Source organism: Lampetra planeri, chromosome 21 (assembly GCF_965212315.1).
Source record: "Lampetra planeri chromosome 21, kcLamPlan1.2.h2, whole genome shotgun sequence".
NCBI lineage: Eukaryota > Metazoa > Chordata > Hyperoartia > Petromyzontiformes > Petromyzontidae > Lampetra > Lampetra planeri.
The window spans coordinates 5,968,178-5,993,541 of NC_136127.1; the positions used below are offsets into that span (position 1 = coordinate 5,968,178).

The 25,364-nt window shown below is 43.2% G+C and overlaps 1 protein-coding gene across 1 annotated transcript; it reads left to right on the top strand.

Annotated features, from left to right (window-relative positions):
• Positions 1–2,570: 2,570 nt before the first annotated feature.
• Positions 2,571–23,500, top strand: LOC144724565 (uridine phosphorylase 1-like). The gene is made up of 8 exons (XM_078603835.1): positions 2,571–2,726; positions 4,299–4,353; positions 13,747–13,864; positions 14,539–14,700; positions 16,407–16,521; positions 17,701–17,910; positions 18,659–18,805; positions 20,526–23,500. The coding sequence occupies exons 2-8, from the start codon at positions 4,307–4,309 to the stop codon at positions 20,672–20,674; spliced, it is 948 nt and encodes a 315-aa protein (XP_078459961.1). The 5' UTR covers positions 2,571–2,726; positions 4,299–4,306; the 3' UTR covers positions 20,675–23,500.
• Positions 23,501–25,364: the final 1,864 nt, after the last annotated feature.

Genomic DNA, 25,364 nt, shown 5'->3' on the forward strand with positions numbered 1-25,364 from the left:
CCCGTGATCCAATCGAGCTGACATTTTCCAAACAGAATCGTTGTGCGTGACAATTAATGTTCGTGAAAATTTTTTTCCAAAATTTTGCACTTTTTAGGACGAAAATATTATATTTAATTACCAATTGCTTAATGGTGCAATGCAATCATCTGACCCATAGGTGGCAGCCATCTCAAGCCAGAGGACGAGAGGACTATAGCCGCCACGCATATAAAGGATTTAGAGTGAAAAACTTTGTTTTTACGGGTTATACTTATATCAACCTCAGACGCGATACGTCCAAATTGTCTTGCATTTCTGGAGCAGTGACACGGTTTTTTAGCAACTAAAAGTGTTCATGTACATTCGTGTTACGTGTGTATAGACCAGCATTGCGTTACCGACAATCCGTGTAATCCCAACGCTCACGTTTAATGATCTTTATTCTAGTTTGGCATTCCCCTTCCACGGGTGCAAATACTCTTTTGTTGACTGCCCTCAAGGCACAGGTGCAAATACTCTTTTGTTGACTGCCCTCAAGGCACAGGTGCAAATACTCTTTTGTTGACTACCCTCAAATAGTGGTTGTGATTAAAGCATTGTCTTTTGCAATGTGTAATGTTCCCAACGTATTTGGCCTGATGTACTTCCTCATTTAGTCGTCAGCCATGTTCTGTCCACTGGTAAATGAAGGAATCCAATGTTTTCCGTGGATGTGTGATCCGTTTCTCGTATATACATCAACTAAATAAAATAAGTTAATTGTATTATGTATAAGTTCACTGATGTATAACATTCCGCGAATGAAGGCTCCGAGTTTGACCATACCTCACGGGACTCAGTTGCTTGTGTTGCGATGTTGTGATATTTTTATTTTTATAATTTTTTCTATCTACGTGGCTTTACCGAAAGACCCAAATAATATGAATTCCTGCCGCCACGAAAGCTTTAAGTCAAGTGATAATACAGCCATTGTATTACAAACACGAGTACTGTAGTGCATTTTAGTGTCTTAGAATTATACCGGTTATGTAATCCTCAATAATTGGTCGCAGATGTGGGTAGTGGACATAGTGGTACGTGTAGAGCGCTACGATTAACCCATGCATCTCAGATGATAGAGAAACATTGAGTCGAAAGCAGATAAAAAATATTTATACCGTATTATCCGGATTATAAGACGCACTCATAACCTGTGTCCGGTGTGTATAAACGTTATACAGATCTGGGCACACACAAACACCTACCAGATTATTCCACAGAAGACCAACCTTTACTTTGAAATACAGGAAAACAGGGGGCATGCATATACTTTATTCGTAGAATACGGTCATCCAAAAAGCTGACACTGCTACAGTATGTGAGAGATACATGCTAAGGACGTGCCCTGGTGTGCCCACCACCTAATTTTAACTTCGATAAAGAGGAAATGAATCACAGCAATTCCCTAGACATGTAAATTTTAAACAGCGCAGTGACACCAGTAGTGTGCGTCACTGAAGTTAACAGGATGTGGCCAACGGTTAAGAAGAAGTTTGTTTTTTGGCTCCGTCTGATCGTTTAACTGCTTTGTGACTTGAACCTGATTATACCCCACGGTTCCTCAGTTCCGTTCTAGACCAGCATGGCTCAGTACTCAAACGTGAACCTCGTTCTCCTGGGGCCCAGCGCCTTCACGAAACCCACAGTGAACCCCAGCAATCAACCCCACGCACCACAAACATCGCACATGGGCACCTTGTATTAATCCAGCAGTGAGTTGACAAAAGGCTGCACATGTTTGCGATTAATGTGTGATATATAGAGGACTGTAATGTGGGTTGGTGTTTAAAATATATGGTTAAGAATGAACAGATTTTCATTTGAGGATAGTATCCTGAAAAAGCTAAATTATTAACTATTTCCTGATAATAGTTTAACTCATTTTATTTCGGTCTGTTATTTTATAATTCATTGCTTTGAGATTCTACGAGAATATGTTACTGTTATACTGTATATAGCCTCTGACCAAATCACATCTGACGCAACCCAAGCCCGTCAATTCTCGGAACATAAGCGGCTTTGAGCCTGGATCGTTACCTACATGGACGACCACCGTGCATCACCGATATCCATAGACTTCGGGGTGACGTGCCCATTCGGCAGCTGTGGGCGGTGCAGGGGTGTGGGTGAAGGGGATCCATTGTTGTCCTGTACTATCCCCCAACGTCTATGCTTCTCGCCCTGAGCAATCCACACTGGACCAGCGTGGTAAATTATGGTCAAAATAACCCCGACCGCGGCCCGTACGACGCGGGGTTGCGTTCATTCAGCAGTGGACTGACACAAAAAAGGCATAGCCTATGATGCAGTGACGCCCATGACCTAAAGCACACAAGGACATTCCTTTCATATTACGGCACTGCATTGGAACGTCACGACTGGACAAACCTCCACTCGCACTAGCTCAGTGGCTGTCAAGATGCTTCACGCTGCTCACACACCTCCCACTCAAAGACCAATGGGGACCATTGCTTGCCTCGTGAACCGGAGGGGAGTGTCTCTACTGGGGGGGGTTGGGTTGTAATGTTTTAAGAGCGTCACGAGATGGATCCGTGAAGTGGTCAGTTCGCGTGAATTATGTGGTTTTGTGAGTTGGTGGGTGTGTGTGTGTCATAGGGGTGGTGTCTCTATAAAGACCCTATGAGTCCGGGTTGCTTGCCCAATAGAACGCGTGATCGCCAGCTGGTCAGTCGTCTTACAATCAGGTACGTGGCAAAAAACCGGAGTGACAGCTCACTTTATTTTGTATTGAGGGGCTTAGGAGGAGGAGGGGGGGGGGGGCTTTGTGTAAAATCAATAAGAGGAAGTATATAATAATTGGCATGCCAACTACGTGGACTTTTGGCACGATGTGTCGATGAACATTATACATTATGTATCGAATTGTTCACAAAATAAATACTACGTAATTGTAACGTTTGTTTTTGGGAGAGGTGGGGGGGGGGAGAAATGTATAACTGAACACAAGTGCTACATGTTAATAGTAAAAATATATATACACAATATTTAAAACTGTCGTGAGAATACAATGTAAAAAGTGCTAAACTCAAGTAAGGAAAGTGCGTTCATCACATACGCGGTACACAAAATCACGGTTATGTAATTGCCGGCATTGTATTAACATCATCATTGACAGGCTGCTGGCTGCGTGAAAACTTTTCTATGGCGTGACAGTTACAGGACGCTTGTTTGACCAAACTTCACTACATTTGTCATCACGAGTTGGTTATGACGGGGATGGGTGCACCCAGACCGGCTCTGATATCACTTGGCAATGGTGTCATTCATGGCCGGGAATTGAACTTAGGTTGCCGAGTTGTATCGCTCAAAATAAAGGCTTTTGGGTTAGATCGGGTAAGTATCAATGTGTCGTTAACCGGCCACCACCCGACAGTCAAACTTGAAAGGTTTTCCACGTAAACAAAACGTCCCAATTAGTTACTTTTGAGTACTGTGACGTTTTTGCTGGTAATCATCGAGTAGCTACCACTGCACCACCGCTCCCCACAACACCACTCAAAACTTAATTTTCATTTGAAAAAATCCGTTTTATATTGAGCTGTGAACTTGATCATATAAACTTTTCATGCTTATGCATCTTTCATCTGTCATGATTTAACCATTTTAATAATTTGCTTAAAATTGCAATTTACTTAACTTATACTTATAACACGGCATCTATGTAAATTAGCGTATACACATATATACCACAATATAGACCAATAGAAGGGCTATATATATACCCATATATTCTATCAAATTACATATAATAGTAATGCCGACATGTTTGACATTCCACAGGTGGAATTAAAAGTTCAAAGGATTTATTTCCCTCTTGTAGCTTGCAGTTATTTGTGGCGTGAAGCGAAACTTCAAATGTCCTCGTCAAATGCTTTGTTTCCACGATTGACTCGAGCAGTTTCGATGCAAGTCACGGTGTCGGTCATATTTCAGAAACCCGTCATGCAACCCCCGTCTCACCTGCTGCGCTACGAACCCGTCGACCCGAGTTCGATACCCACTCACGGCCAACACCGCTGACGATAATCTGAACCGGTCCTGGCCCTCCCTCAGGTCGACTCGGCCTCAAATGAGTACCTTGTGCAGTGTGTTAAAACATCGCCACTAGGGAGACAAAGGCGACTGGGCGTGGTGCTGACCACATACCCCCCCTCGCGTGGCGTTCCGGCTTTCATAAGTGCTACTCGCTCACAGCACTTGCTCCTTCAGTCTGTTTTGGTGATACGGGGATATTGTATTTGTTTTTGTTCATACAGATCCTAAAATGTCACCAATCCTGACTCAGAATGAAGGGGAAAACGCCAGTACAGAGTGAGTATTGCTTTCCGCATTCATAAATTATTTTGTTGAAATGTATTTAATAGATTTTATTCTGCCAATTACGCATAATGTACGTCGATTACCATATAACTATGCATTAAATAACCCCCCTCCAACTTCGCACAAGAGTTGTCATCACATCTACGCCTCTATGTAAGGAACGAAACAGGTGAACTTCTCCACAAATCTGGCTGTCGCCTGATGAAGCTAGTTGTAGTTCCTGTTGAAACGTCGTATTCACATTGTAAATGTTGTGGTTTGGCTCTCCAACAAACCGGTGTGCTGTACTAGTGACGAATTGGCATGTTCTGTTTACATGACAAACCTTACTAGTTGGCTGTGTCGGGTGGTGGCGGGTTTTGCGACACATTTATATATTTACACGATCTAACCCCAAAAAAAACCCTGTATCATGGATTATGGTTCTTAATTGGTTGTTGGGTCCGATCGCGCGAGTATAATGCCATCATTATTGTCGTACACCCTCCTCCACCCAACACGGCCAAATATAGCAACGTGTCACGTGACCAAAACATGCCAATTGACGTTGATTTCAGTAAGTTGAAAGACAATGCATGTGAAAAATATGACGTAGATACAACGTGTCGTTGGATATTTCAACCTTGTTGTTCTTGGTCACTTTTACACATCTTGTAAGCAAGCCTTAGTTTATTGCCGAATGCCTTCCGAGTAGACTGGAGTCAGCATGTAACGCCAGCCACAGCAGGAGGAAAATGGAACGCGGCGTGCCGGCCGCCGAACAATTTTTCTGCTTGGAAGGTCACGACCTGATTCAGTGTTCTTCACTCCTTTTCAGGAGGCCACTTTCGCCAATAAGCCATCAGTTGCGAGGGCTGCCACACATTTGAAAAGTCTCATTAATTAGTTGAAAACATCTTAATGTAGAGGACCGTAGAGCTGGGACAATTGATGGCGCGGGCTCAGCGCCTGGATATCCTTGCAGCTTGTCTGTGCTCCCACGGCAATTGACATGCAGTTTGCATGAACGACGCTACGTAAAACAAAACGTATTTTGTGTTAGATCTGTTAAAATCAATAAAAAAAAATAATTGAATACGTGTGATGTTCATCCCATTCGTATAGTGCAAGACTATCACAAATGTGTTGCCTCACAGACTGGACTGATATTTTCTAGTTGTAGGGGACAATGTCGCTCCGTGGTTTTACCCAATTAAAGAATTCGTCGGCAATTTTACGTATTAGTCAAATTTGAAACGTGACCAGTGCCGGCCCGAGCCTCTTGGGGGCCCTAAGCAGAATTTGATTTGGGGGCCCCCCTCCCACCACGCAGACTCATCTGTGCTAGAAGATTATTGACACAAATGTCACACTATAATGTTATAGCGAATATTATAAACGAATACAGTGAGGTTATGTATTAATAAAAAATAAAAACAACACTTAAAATACTTCACTCTTTTATTAAAACTTCTGAATACAAACGGTCACAAAAAACATATTAAATAAATTATTTGCAAATGTGCATTAAATGTGCAATCTTTTAAATAAAACCAAAATAGACAAACATTAATCTAATCAAAAATAGAATGTTACAAAAAAAAAGATACTTAAATAATGAAAGCAAACATAAGAACAGCAAGGGTTCAACAATGTCAACTGTACAACAATGACCTCAAAATCGTTCCTTCCTAGCTTTTCTTTTTTCTTTTTTCGGCACCAGAGGGATACGTCCTTTTTTGTGACATGGCTTAGGCGTATTTATTATCGTGACGTACAATTGCGCGCACCTGCCCGCGCCCGCGCCCACGCGAATTGTCAATGAGCCGTGACATCCGTGAGCCGTGACAAAGCAGCAGTTGTCGACAGAATTTTCTTGTCTTGAATCATTTATTCATTCATTCATTAATTCATTTATATCACTTGTTTAAGTTATTTAATTGTAAAAAAAAAACGATTCGGGGGCCCCCTGGTGGCCAGGGGGCCCCAAGCAGCCGCTTAGTTCGCTTATGCCTCGGGCCGGCCCTGAACGTGACGCAGACACACACATGGCCGAGTGTGTTGCGAATAACGTCACTGGATTTTTAACTTCACTTCGAAGCGAGTTGGTGCATTTTGTTAGTTTGTTAATGCACCTGTAGTGTTAGCCACGGCAGCTTACTTGTCTCGAAACCGTGACGATCTGCAGCAAGTGCTGCTCCTCGCCAATTTCACCGCCCATTTCCATGTTGTGTGCCCAGCACCTCGTATCAGCAATGATCAAACATAGCAGTTACAAAACGAAATGTATTTAATCACACAAACTGTAGTTCGTGACCCGTATTGGTGAACTACAAGACTTTAGAATATTTGTCGACTGCGGATTTGTGACAGCATTAACATTAACTTAGGTGTTAGTTTGTTTTAGTAGAGTAATTTATTTAACACAGCTTTATATAAATGTTATAGTATCTGTACTGTATTGAGTCCAATGCATTAAGTAATGCCACGTTGGCGAGATGTTAACTAACTCACCTGGTATACAACAGGTCATGGGTTCGGTTCAAACCCCAGCGCCTGTATATTTGGGGTTTGCATGTTCTCCCCGTGGTCGCGTGGATTTTTCTCCGGGTCCTTCTGGTGTATCCCCCCTCCACATTTTAGAAATATGTTGATTATTTGGCTGCTATAAATGTCCAGATAAGCCACTTAGTTGAGCTATCACTTGTGGACAGATCACTTCTGAAAAAGAGCCACATAGCTATACTCATTGATTCTTTCGGTGAAGTCACGTATGTAGAAATACAATAAAATAGAAACAAAATAAAAATAAAATAGATCACGACATTTCGAACGCAACACAAGGGCTCGTCCTCGGGTGAAAATGTCGTAAACCACACAGCACACAAAGAACGTCGTGATATATTTTAATTGAATTTGTATTTTATTTCTACATACGTGACTTTACCGAAATAACCAATGAGTATAGCAATTCCTGCAGTCACGAAAGCTTCAATCCTAGCCATATAGCTCTGTGGGGCTTACCTGGTAAAATAAAAATGTTGAGTTTATATACCAGGAGTTGCAGAATCGTTGCCAATGAGCCACAAGTTGCTCCCAGGAAATGTAAGTGTTTTTTTATAGTTAACTTATAATCACTAATAATTATTTATCCAGGTAAACCACACCGTTTAGTAGAACCCGTTTTCAGGCAGGCCCTTGCATAGAGTTTTTATTTCAAGGTGTTTATTACCCAGTGGGCAGAAGCTGGAGAACCCAGAGAAACCCCATGCACGCAAGGGAGCAATAGAGGTGAAGCTAATGGTTTTGCTTTTTCAAAGTAATCTTTATCCAAAACAATCTGCAGTATTAAGAGCGGCCCAGAGCAGTCGTCCCTAGCAGCAGAACCAAACAAGCGTACTCTCCTGGGGTCGCTCCCGCAGGCTTCTAAATTAAAAACTCCCCAGCCAAAGGATTATCCCGATGCTGTAGTGTACATACAAGGTTAATATTTTTTTGCACGTAAATATCCCCAGAACACTAGAGGATATGCTGGAGTGTACAACGCATTTATTGTATTCTATAGCATGCATAGCGCATGTTGTTGATGTCTGTGTGTCATATGATCAGCCAGGTCACTTATGATGGAGTAGTGTGGGGACCAGCACATATGTACTCTTTTGAGGGCGGGGGGGGTTATCTTTAGGATGCATATGGACCACCATCAAGAGTAATTACAGAGCAGACTTACACCTATGCCCTAGTGCAGGGAGTCGGTCATCAAAATAACAAGAGCAATTTTTTTTTAATAATCTGTAAAAAAAACACCTAAATATTTCATGAGCTGCAATGCATCAACTAAGCAGTCCTTAAATAGGCGCAATGCGGTTGCCGAGCCACATGTTGCAAACCTCTGCTCTCGTGCCTTCCTGGACTCGCACACGCTCCGAAATCATTTTGGCTCAGCCACCGCTAAGACATACAAAGGCCGCTGTGGATGGCCGTCCAGATGTGGAGGAAGTCCAAATAAAAATTCGGATAACACGCACTGGGGGTTACGCACACATTTGTGATTTTTTTACCCAGCCCTTGGGTGATACGTTCGGGTTCTAGATATTCACGGTGGTGCCCGAGGGCCCACTTTACCGTACTCCCCTTCAACCATAACCCCTACACCGCTCAACTCCCACGTGTTAAATCGCGATGTGACCTCGCGCGCAACGTACATTACAAGGTCGGACTCATTACACACACACACAAAGTGCTTGCCAAAAATGAACCACAATACCATTTGCGGATCTCGTCAAGGCACATAAACCATCACGCGGCTTTGGGCTGCAAGCCATCGAACAAAGACGGTGACTGCACCGCATGCTTCCAGATGCGTTTCTGTGGCCGTCTGGAACGCGCTTTCTTCCGATATTAGGAAAGCTACTGGAGCTATGCACTTTTAAATCTACATTGAAAACTCATTCTTTTTTTAACGTATTTGTGTTTAGCTTGTAGGCCTTACCACGCACCTCGGATTATCACGGTTGGCTACGTACGGTGCAAAAGAAGTTAAACGTACTTGCATCTACCAGACGGCACCCCACACCACCTCGTCGTCACAATTCTGCACCTCTTACGCCAGGCACCACCCACAACAGCATTTCTCACTAATCTCTAGCGGGACAGTTCACCGATGATTCTCAGGAGTCCACGGCACAAGAGTTTCGGCTTTGCAGGTTGTACGACGTTATTCCATGTAGAACTTGTATCGCACCGTACGTAGCCAACAACGTTAAATCGGAAGCTAGGTAGCACACGGTTGCACCGCTCCCGCCTTGCCACATGGCGGAGCTAAGGGGGACAGCAGCGTTTCGGGGCCCTTCTGCTTGGCCCAGCTCTGCTGCTGCCCTTAACCAGACACCGCCGTCCACACAGGGGCGTTCCGAGTAGACTGGAGTCAGCATGTAACGCCAGCCACAGCAGGAGGAAAATGGAACGCGGCGTGCCGGCCGCCGAACAATTTTTCTGCTTGGAAGGTCACGACCTGATTCAGTGTTCTTCACTCCTTTTCAGGAGGCCACTTTCGCCAATAAGCCATCAGTTGCGAGGGCTGCCACACATTTGAAAAGTCTCATTAATTGGTTGAAAACATCTTAATGTAGAGGACCGTAGAGCTGGGACAATTGATGGCGCGGGCTCAGCGCCTGGATATCCTTGCAGCTTGTCTGTGCTCCCACGGCAATTGACATGCAGTTTGCATGAACGACGCTACGTAAAACAAAACGTATTTTGTGTTAGATCTGTTAAAATAAAAAAAAAAATAATTGAATACGTGTGATGTTCATCCCATTCGTATAGTGCAAGACTATCACAAATGTGTTGCCTCACAGACTGGACTGATATTTTCTAGTTGTAGGGGACAATGTCGCTCCGTGGTTTTACCCAATTAAAGAATTCGTCGGCAATTTTACGCATTAGTCAAATTTGAAACGTGACGCAGACACGCATATGGCCGAGTGTGTTGCGAAAACGTCACTGGATTTTTAACTTCACTTCGAAGCGAGTTGGTGCATTTTGTTAGTTTGTTAATGCACCTGTAGTGTTAGCCACGGCAGCTTACTTGTCTCGAAACCGTGACGATCTGCAGCAAGTGCTGCTCCTCGCCAATTTCACCGCCCATTTCCATGTTGTGTGCCCAGCACCTCGTATCAGCAATGATCAAACATAGCAGTTACAAAACGAAATGTATTTAATCACACAAACTGTAGTTCGTGACCCGTATTGGTGAACTACAAGACTTTAGAATATTTGTCGACTGCGGATTTGTGACAGCATTAACATTAACTTAGGTGTCAGTTTGTTTTAGTAGAGTAATTTATTTAACACATCTTTATATAAATGTTATAGTATCTGTACTTGTATTGAGTCCAATGCATTAAGTAATGCCACGTTGGCGAGATGTTAACTAACTCACCTGGTATACAAGAGGTCATGGGTTCGGTTCAAACCCCAGCGCCTGTATATTTGGGGTTTGCATGTTCTCCCCGTGGTCGCGTGAATTTTTCTCCGGGTCCTTCTGGTGTATCCCCCCTCCACATTTTAGAAATATGTTGATTATTTGGCTGCTATAAATGTCCAGATAAGCCACTTCGTTGAGCTATCACTTGTGGACAGATCACTTCTGAAAAAGAGCCACATAGCTATACTCATTGATTCTTTCGGTGAAGTCACGTATGTAGAAATACAATAAAATAGAAACAAAATAAAAAGAAAATAGATCACGACATTTCGAACGCAACACAAGGGCTCGTCCTCGGGTGAAAATGTCGTAAACCACACAGCACACAAAGAACGTCGTGATATATTTTAATTGAATTTGTATTTTATTTCTACATACGTGACTTTACCGAAATAACCAATGAGTATAGCAATTCCTGCAGTCACGAAAGCTTCAATCCTAGCCATATAGCTCTGTGGGGCTTACCTGGTAAAATAAAAATGTTGAGTTTATATACCAGGAGTTGCAGAATCGTTGCCAATGAGCCACAAGTTGCTCCCAGGAAATGTAAGTGTTTTTTTTTATAGTTAACTTATAATCACTAATAATTATTTATCCAGGTAAACCACACCGGTTAGTAGAACCCGTTTTCAGGCAGGCCCTTGCATAGAGTTTTTATTTCAAGGTGTTTATTACCCAGTGGGCAGAAGCTGGAGAACCCAGAGAAACCCCATGCACGCAAGGGAGCAATAGAGGTGAAGCTAATGGTTTTGCTTTTTCAAAGTAATCTTTATCCAAAACAATCTGCAGTATTAAGAGCGGCCCCAGAGCAGTCGTCCCTAGCAGCAGAACCAAACAAGCGTACTCTCCTGGGGTCGCTCCCGCAGGCTTCTAAATTAAAAACTCCCCAGCCAAAGGATTATCCCGATGCTGTAGTGTACATACAAGGTTAATATTTTTTTGCACGTAAATATCCCCAGAACACTAGAGGATATGCTGGAGTGTACAGGGCATTTACTGTATTCTATAGCATGCATAGTGCATGTTGCTGATGTCTGTATGTCATATGATCAGCCAGGTCACTTATGATGGAGTAGTGTGGGGACCAGCACATGTGTACTCTTTTGGGGGCGGGGGGGGGGGTTATCTTTAGGATGCATATGGACCACCATCAAGAGTAATTACAGAGCAGACTTACACCTATGCCCTAGTGCAGGGAGTCGGTCATCAAAATAACAAGAGCAATTTTTTTTTAGATAATCTGTAAAAAAAAACACCTAAATATTTCATGAGCTGCAATGCATCAACCAAGCAGTCCTTAAATAGGCGCAATGCGGTTGCCGAGCCACATGTTGCAAACCTCTGCTCTCGTGCCTTCCTGGACTCGCACACGCTCCGAAATCATTTTGGCTCAGCCACCGCTAAGACATACAAAGGCCGCTGTGGATGGCCGTCCAGGTGGAGGAAGTCCAAATAAAAATTCGGATAACACTGGGGGTTACGCACACACTTGTGATTTTTTTTTACCCAGCCCTTGGGCGATACGTTCGGGTTCTAGATATTCACGGTGGTGCCCGAGGGCCCACTATACCGTACTCCCCTTCAACCATAACCCCTACACCGTTCAACTCCCACGTGTTAAATCGCGATGTGACCTCGCGCGCCACGCACATTACAAGGTCGAACTCATTACACACACACACCCACAAAGTGCTTGCCAAAAATGAACCACAATACCATTTGCGGATCTCGTCAAGGCACATAAACCATCACGCGGCTTTGGGCTGCAAGCCATCGAACAAAGACGGTGACTGCACCGCATGCTTCCAGATGCGTTTCTGTGGCCATCTGGAACGCGCTTTCTTCCGATATTAGGAAAGCTACTGGAGCTATGCACTTTTAAATCTACATTGAAAACTCATTCTTTTTTTAACGTATTTGTGTTTAGCTTATAGTCCTTACCACGCACCTCGGATTATCACGGTTGGCTACGTACGGTGCAAAAGAAGTTAAACGTACTTGCATCTACCAGACGGCACCCCACACCACCTCGTCGTCACAATTCTGCACCTCTTACGCCAGGCACCACCCACAACAGCATTTCTCACTAATCTCTAGCGGGACAGTTCACCGATGATTCTCAGGAGTCCACGGCACAAGAGTTTCGGCTTTGCAGGTTGTACGACGTTATTCCATGTAGAACTTGTATCGCACCGTACGTAGCCAACAACGTTAAATCGGAAGCTAGGTAGCACACGGTTGCACCGCTCCCGCCTTGCCACATGGCGGAGCTAAGGGGGACAGCAGCGTTTCGGGGCCCTTCTGCTTGGCCCAGCTCTGCTGCTGCCCTTAACCAGACACCGCCGTCCACACAGGGGCGTTCCTATTACGTCCAAGGACCCTGGTATAAAATATATAAAAAAAAATATATCAAATATATCAATTCAACTACACAGCGCCAGTGTAGGAGTTTATTCCGAGCATACACACTTGGCAGATCTCAGCGGGCTGTTGAATCAACCCTGCGCCTTCAAACTCCACGGCTACTGGTAGCGTACCTGACTGCGGGTAAATTATTCATTTAGGCAAAGCCTCCGAGCTCTACTTTTATACACAGCCGAGCCGTCATCAGGCAATGGGAGAGCAGCTACACTCTAAGTCATTACAACTGGCTGCCTACCTAATTGCTCCAAATCAGAAATCTGCAAACATGGTTTCGGGCAATCAACTGTTTGATTTTAAAAGCACGCACAATCGACCTATGATGAGCAGGATATGAATAATCTGCCGGGGAGATTAGTCATTCCACCTTCACACGTGCAAGTCCCACCAATCACAAGCAAGGCAGTAATTTATGCGTCTCTGTGAGTGATCATCCACTTTTCAACACGTGCAAGTAAAGCCAATCACAGCTCAATCACACCGAACTGACCATACACATGCATCTTTAACCAATGGGTGAAACCGATCGCGGGACAATGCTCGGTCATGGCATAAGACCTGCCCAACGTCCGAGTCGTAGCTGCTGTACTTTATGTCACGTACTGTAACATATACCACGCAGAATCTTTAATCAGACTGGAGGAATTCGATGAGCTATGAAGATGTTTTTCACAGATGTCTAGTATGGGCAGGTCAGCAAGTTACAACGGCATACAATACAAAAAACGATAGGAGTGCAAAATAGAGAGAAAATGGTAAGTCATTACATATAAGTAATACGAAATTCATTAAGTCAGATATATCAAGACTGGGCAAGGCAGCAAAAACAACAAAACAGTACCAGGCCACACCAAGTTACCACAGAGTCGTAGTCCCTCAATAAAATGGCACATTAACATTGAACAATCGACATAGGATGAAAGTTACATAGAGGTAATACCTGATACAATGGTTGGTGTGTTTACCCGTGTGTGTTTGTGTATATGTAAAACCAGGACTGGGCTTGTGCGGGTGCCCAACCTCCATGTCCACACGATGGCCGAAGATGTGCTGTATCACCTCGGCCTGGGAACTCTGACCCATGACCTCCCCGCCATGTTTGGAGATGTTAAGGTGACGCTGCTTGGGCGGTTTTTGCTCTACGAACTTTGCTCGTGCAATCCAAATTGCAAGCGCACATTTTCACGTGGCAGAGATTAAAAGATTTAATTCTAAAAGTTACTTAGTAGATTATGGTCATAACACCATGCCCTCTGTAAACACTTAGCCTTTCACAATCCAACAAGCTAACATATAAATAGCTCATTTTCTAAAAGGACATTTTTGGGAAATATTAACTTACGGTAGATTATGTACAATTTATAAATATATTCATATGGGTTGCATTACATTGTGGGTATCACGGTGGCATCGATGTCCTGGGTGGTTGGAAGATGGATGCCTTCCCCATCCGACTGCGGGTCAGTCGGATGTTGAAGCCGAGAAAATTTACCTCTTCAAGGGGGATTGGTCTATTTACACTTTTACTCCTTTGCCACTGACCCATCTGAGCCAAGCCAGTGTGGACTTCTAACAGTACAAGTGGCTTCTCCACTTGGTATCTGCCATGCCGAGCCGGTTGTGCAGTGGGAAATAAGTAAAAGGCTACCTTTCCATGATTACTGAGAAAATAGTGCTGACGGGGATTTAAACTTAACAAGAGCAACGTCCTGTTTTGCCAGATGAGAAACGCTATGTTCCCTGATATATAGAATACATATTGATTTCTGCTTCTGTGTGTGTTCCAGTTTGTTTGTGTTGGAGGCAGCGCGTCCCGCATGCGCGAGTTTTTGGGCATTCTGTGCACGAAGCTCGCCCTCGCAGAGACGGTTCAGGATCCGATCACCGACCTATGTGGCAACAATGACCGATACAGCATGTACAAGGCGGGACCCGTGCTGGCAGCCAGTGTAAGAACACCAGTGATCAACACCACCACCACATTAATCACTGCTACTTATCATACGAGGGCCTGTGCCCACGAGTGAGTATTGATAGAGTGAACGATTGGTTATGATGATGATCACCGTCATAATCAACACCATCATTGTACAAGCATGGCTCAGAGTTAACCTTTTAGTTCGATCAAAAATTTACTTCAAAGTCTGAATTGACTTTCAAAGTCTGAATTTTCGTTATTGATAGATAGATAGATCGTTCATTGTCATTGTCACCAGTACAACGAAATTTAAAATGCTCACCAGTCAGGGCATCATTCATAAATTTAAATTCATATTGTTCATATTTTACCTGTACGATGTATACCGCTGCGGTGGAAACATGTCATAGTTTCTAGCCACTGTGTGACGTGAATCAACAACAGGAATAGACGGCGAGGGTCAGTGTTTGCACAACCTCTAGATTATAATTACTGCGATTGCCCCCTGACTGTACAGTAAGAGGCTATAGAATTGATATCATTACATGAATCCATGCACATGATCAGTGACGTGGTTAGGGAATGTTTACCAAGGAAATGGAGAATCAAGCATTACATCTGGGGTGTGAGGGAGGCAGTTTATATTAGGCGTACAATATTTCATACGGAAGTTTCATAAATCTCTGAACTCACCATATTCATATTATCCATAATATAGTTTTTTTTTGATTGATCGCGTAAATATAAATGGGTCGATAAACCCGCCACCACCCGACACAGACAATTAGTAAGGGTTGTCACGTAAACAGAACATGTCAATTCGTTACTAGTACAGCACACCGGTTTGTTGGAGAGAAAATTCACAACATTTACAATCTGAGTATGACGTTTCACCAGTACTTACAACTAGCTTCATCAGGCAACAGCTAGATTTGTGGAGAAATCCTCCTGTTTCGTTCCTTTTAAAAATGTTCATATTATCTCACTATACGCAAACTATGTAGGTTCTATATTTCAAATATGTACAGGCAGTTTGTAATAAGTGTTAAGGGACACCACACTTTAACCCTACTCAAATGTGATTTAAAATACAGCTTGTCACACAGAGGCTAAGTTTAATAGCATGTGCCCATGGCTTCCAATATCTATGACTGGGAATTAGACACATTGCCTCTGCAGTGACCTCTCTCTCAGTTGAGCTTCTTGTCAATCCATTGCTGGGTAATAATAATAATAAAAGAGCAACTTGTTGGTAAATTGTGCAACAGTATAATGTGTCACGGAATAATAAATTCAGTGCCATGTTATATCAGTTGCTATACACGGCATGTTCTTATCAGTGGTGCAGTGCAGGTTTTTCAACACTAAAACTGAGCAGGTAGCCAGGCAATGTGGTAGTCCTAGGTAGGCATTGGAGTGGACACCCAGAGGTTGGACCTAATTCCAGAAGATGTGATACTCTAGGAACAGACCTTGAAGGATAGGTGTTGACTTTATTACAGCTGTGGGATCTTGCAGAAGGAAGGAAGCAAAGTCAGGATGTGATGGCATCAAAGGCATTGACCACAGCGACCTCTGGACCTTAATGGTTCATGCATACTTACACACGTGGTACGTTACAATAACAATAATAATTAGAAAAGTGATCCTTGCTTTGTGTGTGCCCACACCAATGCGTGCTCTTACACCCATGTGTCTGTGTGTGTTTGTCTCGTGTCTGCTTGTTCGTGAGTACAGCACGGCATGGGGGTCCCTTCCATGTCCATTTTGCTGCATGAGCTAATAAAGCTGTTGCACCACGCGCGTTGCCGTGATGTTACCGTCATTCGTATCGGCACGTCGGGTGGACTTGGTATGACAGCACCTCTCTGCCGCAGTGACTTAAGAACTAAGGGTTAAAATAAAACCGGCCTGTTCGGGTGCATTATCACTATGGAGTGAGGGTTATGGGGAGAAATGTAAAAACTTTTACCTGTGTATGCTTTTGAAGTTCACGATCTTTCAGGAAGAAATTATAAGACGTGAACATTGGTCTATTGCCAGTTGTGGTGTCCACCTATCCCCTGGATCCTATGGCCCCAATGTTCAGAACTTCAGGGGTGGGGGAGCTCTCCTGGAGGAGTCGGCAGAGATATAAACTAAATAAACAGGTAACGTGATGAATAAGTAAATGATGAGCAGTGACAAGCCAAAGCTTCCAGAAATGTCTTCCGGCCCTGGATGATTCTACAAAATAAATCTACTTCTAGAAGCTATGTATTGTCACCGCACGTTATTTATGAATTTATTTATTTATTCATTCATTTATTCATTCTATGTATTTGAAGGTCTGGACATTGGGGCAATAGGATCGAAGGGAGAGGCAAGATATCACATTAGTGGGGGAGTTACAGTACTGAAACATATTTGAAGCCCTTTAAATTAATAAAATCCTTTCAGTCAGGTGACATTTAGATTTGAAGCTTTCGTGACTGCAGGAATCCATACTCTTTGGTTCTTTCGGTAAAGTGACTTTACCAAAAGAACCAAAGAGTATAGGTGACATTTCGTTAACACAACGAATCTCTTTCACAATTGAGCAGTGGGGGGAATGTGTGTGAACAAGGTAGGACTATCATAATAGCAATTTGAATTTATTAGGCCTCCAAGTCTTGAGAGTATTTCTAGGTGCTTTTCAAGGCAACCGCATATGTGTAAACAGTACACATAAACATCGCAAAAATGTAATAGATTTACATTATACAACACAAACAGCATGGAAAAACGAGTTTGGACAGATTGAGCAGCACCACACACAGACCGTCTTCATCACTGCCACTCCCACACTATTGATGCGTAGAGAATGGCCCACTCAAACGGATATCGCAAAACTACGTCTGAAATCCCTTCACGTATCCTCTGGTCCAAGACGCACAGTTGAGGGCAGCATTGACGCACATTGCCTTTTTCAGGAAATAAACATGGCAAAATACAGCCGTGCAATTGCAATTTTATAACCGCTTGCTCCCTGCACCTCCTGGTCGTACTGCAGGTCTGGAGCCCGGCACGGTGGTGGTGTCGCGCTCGGCTGTAGACGCATGCTTCCAGCCACAGATGGAGCAGATGGTGCTGGGCAAGTCTGTGGTGCGCAGCACGGAGCTGCACCCCGGGCTGGCTGCCGAGCTGGTCGCCTGTGGCCGCGCCGTGGGCGGCTTCCAAACCGTGTTGGGCAACACCATGTGCACACACGACTTCTACGAGGGTGCGGATATGACACCGGGGTGACCAACAGAGGTCGTAAGCCTCAAGTTGGGTGGGAGGGTGGCGGGAGGGGGTGTATGTTTAAGGCGACGCCATCGTCGGAGGTGGCCAGGTGGCTCAGGGGTCAGAGTGCCCGGCAGCCTATAACAAGCTGTTGCGCACGGTGTTTGTCCATCCTTGTGCTATCCGAGCTCAACGCTACTGAGCTTCTGAGATGTGATGAGGTAGGGTTGCATTCGGGTGATTTGGTCACATGGGATTATTGTTAATCTTCTTTCGTCTCCTTCCCACCCAGTCCCCTTTTACAGAGGCCATTAATACTCTTGGGTTTTTTCGGTAAAGTCACGTAGGTAAAAAATAATAAAATAATAATGAATGAAAATAACTAAATTAAATCACGACGGTGGGACATCACAGCCAAATTTACTGTATCAAGTGAAGAGAAATCCAAGAGATAAGATCTTATATACTGGTTCAGAGGAGCGGGGAGGAGCTTATCTAAATGTGGCAGTCAGGGACTGGGAGGGTGGGGCTAGAAGGGAAGGTACAGGTGATACACCTCCGCAAGAATTACGGCCGATGTTGGCTTCCAAAACCAAAAAATAGCAGCACTGTTAAGAGGCCATTAAGCCAACAAGCTTCGAGCAGCATGTCTCTACTGTTACGACGATCATTACATTCCACACCGTTCTAGTGCCTCTGTTCGTGTGTGTGTGTAAAAGCTAAATTTGCGGACTCTTCGTGTGCAGGCCAGGCCCGGTTGGACGGTGCCGTGTGCACGTACAGCCACGAGGAGAAGCTGGCGTATCTGCGCGCGGCGCACGAAGCGGGGGTGTGCAACATCGAGATGGAGTCGTCCGTGTTTTCCGTACTGTGCCGCCTCAGCGGCCTGCAAGGTGCGTCCCGTTTTCATCCCAACACGGGGGTGGGGGGGGCACGAGATGAATGCACACCACACAAAGCAGAACATCCTACATGCCCAGCACACACTCAGAGACGCATGCAACTTGAGCTGTCAGGGTGTAGCGAAGCAACGGTTAGTCGATTAAGGTGAACATTCATTGTTAAAGCTCGAATTGTATGGTTGAGAATAGTTTTTATTTATGGTGGAGTGGAGGGTAGAGTGGTTTGCGCGTACAGTAGCGATATGAACCCACTGACCCGAGTTCGAATCCCAGTAACAGCTAATATGATTGGAAAGTGATATCAGAATTGGTCCTGCCCTTTCCCCACCTACCCCTATCAAGCCATATGGACCAGCATGGTGAAGTATGGTCAAAAATGTCTCCCATGGTCTGCATCCACCTGTTGATTGAGGATGGCTTGGAATGTTTTTTCACAAATTATATTCCAATTTAACTTTTATTATATTCCACTGTTACTGTACAAACGATCCAGATAAAACGAGAATTAAAATGAGAGGTAAAGTCACGCAGGTAGAAAAATGTAATGAAACAAAAAAGAATAATATTTAATTTTTCTACCTACGTGACTTTACCGAAAGAACCAAAGAGTATGGATTCCTGCGGTCACGAAAGCTTCAAATCAATAATAAATGAGAGGGTCAAAAGGGAGACAAAACAACCGTTGAATCCCTTAGCTAATTACAACCTTCAATTGCGACAATTCATTGGATTGGAGGTGAATCGGCTATAGCCGTGGGCAAATCATGTGTTCAGAAAGGTCCTGGTGGAAGGAAATGAAATATACCATTACAAGTAAAACAGCTTCAGATGGGCATCTGCAGTTGCTTTGCAGTATCAGCGTTCACGTGGCTATATTTTAGGGGAACAGAAAATTACACTATAGTTTTGTACTCTCAGAGAGTGGATTCAACAGAGCTTCCTCCACCAGGTTGTAGCACGAAATACATGCAGCTGTTATGCAGAAGAACCGGGTTTGAAAATAAGCCAGCATTGGCGTTTATATAATTCACCTCCGCAAAATCACCCATTGCGTGTTGCCTGAAACTGCGACGTGGAGTGCTGGTGTTCTACATACCGTATCTAATCATAGCCTAAACAAAAACAACATTTAGAAACGGTTTAAACCATTTGCAAGGATAATTGTAAAGAATAATAATTTGTAAGGCACATTTCATCCGTAGATCCCAATGCACCATAAATAGAATAGCTACGGTGATCGCGTGAAGTGAGAAAATAAATTTCAGAAGGAGAGCCTGGCAAGGAGATTCTCTGGTCGATATTATAAGACGTTTTCCAAAATACTGGATTGGAGAAATGAAGGCGTAGGAATGAATGGGGAATGTAGAAGTTTTAATCAATCTCAGATTTGCTCAAATTGAACTGCGCTATAATCAACGACAGGAAGAGATGTGTAGAATGCAATAAAGAAAGCTGCAAAGTTGGCGTCATGATGAGTGACACAACTGGAAAACACATGAGAGGAGGTGTATATCTAGGCCGAGAAAGAGAGCAGGCTAGAATTCGTTCGTGCGCTATGAACCCGGCTATGGCTAATATACCGTCATGAGGAAATGCCTTCATTTAGAAGTGTATCGACAAATGTCTAGAAGAGGGGAGGTGCATCTTGTGTGCTTCGTAGCAGAGCACTGCATAAATAGTAGTGCTCTGTGTGTCGTTGTTGCTGTGGCAGCCGGCGTGGTGTGCGTCACGCTCCTCGATCGGCTGGCGGGGGACCAGGTGAGCAGTCCACACGACGTCCTGACTGAGTTCGCGCGCCGCCCTCAGCATCTCGTCGTGGAGCTGATCCGCACGCGGCTCTCCGGCCTCGAGAAGCGATGAGGAGACTGCGCCGCACCCGGCCACACAGCACTTTGACGGCTAAATGCGCACGACTGCAGCTGCACGAATTGGTGAATCTGTCATCGCTGGTGAATTAAATCGTTGATTAGTTAGATTTGAACACATTTTCATGTAATTTGCATCAATAAATAGTTTCTACGCGTGAGTTTTCAACACTTGCACTTGAAGCTCAGGATTTAATTGCATCAAAGATGTCATCATCATCACGGTCAGTACCGCTGATGACATCATCGTTGCGCTGAGCTTGCACTGTGGTGAGGTCATCCCGTGTTGAACGTCCAAAATCCTGCGATGCTCACCACTTTAAAATAGCTGTCAATTGATAAACAAAAAAATGTGTTGTACTTAATTGATTCAAGATGACAAAGGGTGAGCCACAGTCCTCCCACCTTCCGATTAAGTTACTTAAAACTGAGCTCGAGATGAATGATTAAAGACACAGGAATCTGTCTGTTTATGGAAAAAATTTTTGCGTAACATTTCTACTTGCACCATTTTAGCAGGCAAACTCTGGACTGGTTTTGAATTTGTGAGTCTCATTGGCAAAATTAGGCCTGTTAAACCACATAATTATGGTTGTCTGATGTTAACAAGACATTCATGGATGGCTCATATTGCACAAAACTAAAATGTAACAATTATCCACTTAAAATATATATTTTTAAATGTGTACAGACAGACAGCAGGGTGGTAGTGGAAGTCACCTCTAACCCAGAATGTACCTATTTATCCTGCAAAGCTGCAATGTTGTGAAACTTCCATCAGTGCCAAGGTGCCATATCCTGGCTTGCCAGGAGAAGGCAGTACAGTAAATGCGGGCTCTTAGCAATTCCGTCCACCGTATATGGGGGAAGAGTGTTTCCCTCTGACACGCGTGAGTTTTTCCTCGGGTGCTCTAATTCCCTCCCACATATAAACACTCATGAATTAGCTGAAAACGTCTTAATATGTATATATAGGGGACTGCACTAATATACGACCGATAATCTTCTGTCGTGGTGCATAGCACACTTGATTTTATATTGGGATGGTTGCGGACTTTGTGTGACAACAGGTTTTATTACATTGGATGTATGTAACCAGTGGTATTTAAAGTATAACATAGATTTTTATTTAATATTGCCAAGTACTACTTACTCCAATTTTTATTATTGAGATTGGTGTAGGGCTGACCCGGCAAGATGCAAATGGTAAAAATGAAAGACTTGTGCCAATGCTGGCACCCTTTCCAACGTCTTGTGGGTGATGACGCTTCGTTTTCTAGTTTTCAACTCAATTCTTTCCCTGCAAACTTACTTTGCTACTTTACTGTTATTCTCCATTCACCTCTGAATATCCCTGTAGGTTGTTGTCACCGCAACTCGCCTCGAGTTTCATGACGGGGTTATTATAATGATTTTGTGTTTGCAGAGTAGATAGAATATCCTCCGTCACTCCAGAGGAGGGCACTTGTTTTTGTAAATTGACTAAATGTTGTGTCTACAGCAGTCAAGCTCTCAAATATAAATCTTTTGCAATATCGGCAAGTGAGGCTAAAGACACACGTGGAGGTTTATAATTTTACTCATAATGTACTTATGGATACATTTAATTTTAAAGTAATGCATTTGTTTACCTTGCCTGGTAAAATGTTAAACGCCACCCTAAATTCCTCTGCTTTGCCCGCGTTGGCCTTTCCATTCTGGGTCTCCCCAGTCAGCCTATGAACGCCACAATTAACACTTTGGATGCAACTCGGGTTAATATGATTTTTAAATGATGGTTAACTGAATAGAGATAAGATACAGACATACAATTAAATGCATTCACTGATGAATACTCAGTAAGCCTCTTGACGGATTTAGCCAGCCTGTATTATTAATCTTTATTTATTTATTTATCGTGGCACTCTATCTTATGTAATATATATGTAAACTACAGTGCACTTCTCCCAAGGTCCTCTGCATTGTCCCCTGCCACGGCTAACGTCAAATGCGTGTGATATCCTCACTGGTCAGGGATGCTCGCTTCAACTCCCACTCACCAGTATGGTAAAGTGTGGCGAAACGATACCCACGACTGACACAGCATGGTATGGGAAGTCCTTTGCCGATGCGTGCCTTTACAAAGGGCCTGTACATGATTACCTTTATTGAAGCGATTACGACCAAATTACCTGCAATGTACTTTATAGTGTCTGATCTCGGAAGCTAAGTAGATGTGAGCCTGGATATTGCTTAGATGGGTGACCACCATGCACAACAGCCTTTGGGGATACGAAGTGGACAGCAGACAACAGTGGAGCAAAATCAATTGCTGTACCTGGATGTGTGTACGTTTTTATTAAAGTAGATATTAAACGTCCATCAATCTTGGCGATATAGCCGGAGAGATTTAAAGCTTTTGCTTTCAATGTGCTTCAAGGCCTTTTCACAAAACGTACTGTCTGGTACGTGCATATGTCATCTCAGGCATGACACCTTCCTCACTTTATGTATGGGGCTGCATGTGTGTTGGTTATGTATTGGCTGCATTTACAAGGGGAATGCGTCACGGAGTATATCTCAACACAATGGATTTCTTCCTGTAAGTTCGCGAAAACCTGTTGTTATAGCTGTCCAATGTGTTTTCATATTCATTTAAACCGTAGCCAATGCAATGATTCGCGTTTGTTTTTGGGTTGGGCCACGTGGTAGTTTTATGCAAAAATCATTTTCATTAACCCTCCACTACCTGAAAAAATTGCCTCGTTTTCAAAAACATTATTTATATGTGCCAATGTATTGATCAAATTGTTTCGAATAAAACTCCTAACCAGTTGCTTAAGACTTTTCACGACTGAATTTAACATAATCAATGTTGATGTGCTTCGATGTATGTGTTTTCAGATTGTACTGCAGGTTCCGCTCCATATTCTAAAAACAAGAACAAGTAGTGCAACCTGAAAACACTTTATAATTGCAAAAGCTCCGTATAGTACTGCAGTCGTGCGAACCAGTTTTTATTCCAATAATACAGGGTGATCCATTTTATAGATGTGCCACTGAAATAATCGACAGAAATTGAGAGAAAACTAATTTCATGGAACAAACCTTCCAGAAATTAGTTAGATATCCATACATTGTTCATTCTTAGTAACTCGGGTTAATCGTAATGGCCAACCCAGCTTAAATATACGCTCCAAGCCTGGGGTGTTTCATTCAGATGCTGTCTTCCCGACAGACCTGTTCTTCACCTGAGGACGGCTGCTTGCGTTGTGGCCGAAACGTCGTGAGAATTATTTGATTATGTTTTATTTTTATTATTTTATTATTTCCCTTCTACGTGACTTTACCGAAAGAACCAAGAAGACGTAATGGCCATGTTAAACACCGAGCCAACAGCACTGCTGAGAGGCTGGTTTCTAATTTGGGAAGTCGCCCATTTACTCTGGGTTCTCAAGTACGTGTTGTTGATGGTCTCAGGTCGCTCATGAGCGCGCAAAGCAATAACACTGGTCAACACACTTTTTCTGGCATAAGGTATTCCAACGGTTTTAAGCTAATTTTGGGGTGCTGATTCCAAATCTGGCATCAGTTTTTGTCTATCACATCAGGTTTTTGAGATATCAAATATTGCATTTTCAATAAAAACTGCAGAAGAAAAATATTAAATAAATGTGGATATCTACATAAAATGATATTATAAACACACTATCCTAAAAATACAGCACCGTATTTTAACACTAAAGCAGTCACTGACTCGCAACAACTTGCAATCATAAGTGACAGAGTTAATTTCGGGTAAAATCAATGAAAATGGGCTATGCCGATAGCATAAAATGAGATGTGATAGAGCAAATCTGAGATCAGATTTGGAATCAGCACCCTGAAATTAGTCTAAAACAGCTGCAAAAGTCCAGGCCAGAAAAAAATGTATTTTTTTTTGTTGACCAGTGTAATACGATCGGTTTCAATGTTTAACTTAATTTGGCAAGATGCAGACTTCATCGCTAAAGTATTACATTGATGTGCATCGTGCAGGGAGACACTTTCTACAAAGAACGAAGGAGTGCAATGTAGTGTCGGTCAAGATAGACTTTTTAATTCAAAGAGACTCCAGAAGTAAATCCATGGTGTCATCCTCGGGAGTCATTTCCTGGTGTGATATAACACTTTGATGATGGAGTTCTAAAAGATTGATTCGTTTCACCCCGTGATCCTGACAGCACAATGTGATGTTGGTAATGACGTGGATTATATTGTACATTTTGAATTTGAAAACGTGAAGAGAAAAAAAAGGCATGTGGTCTGTCGCTGTTAATATTCATGGTGTTATATATTTTGTGATGTGATTGATGCTGTGGTGCCGAAAGAGGACAGAAATGGAAGACCAAAGGGTGACGCTGTTTGTTGGCTCTCTTTGTTATCTCATTTAACAGATAATTATTGTTCGGATTATCATTGTAATTCTGGTTACTAGTTGTGTGCTTGGTGGAGAAGTGATTATCTCTGTGATGCATGTACAGTATGTTGAACTTAATTAGCACCGTACGTAGCCAACCATGCTAATTGGAGGTGCGGAGGAAGGACAACAAGCTAAACACGAAAAGCAGTTCTTAAGAAATTTGTTTTAAATCGAGATTTTACAGTGCATAGGTCCAGTGGCTTCCTAATATCGGAAGAGCTTTCCGGATGGCCGCAGAAGCACA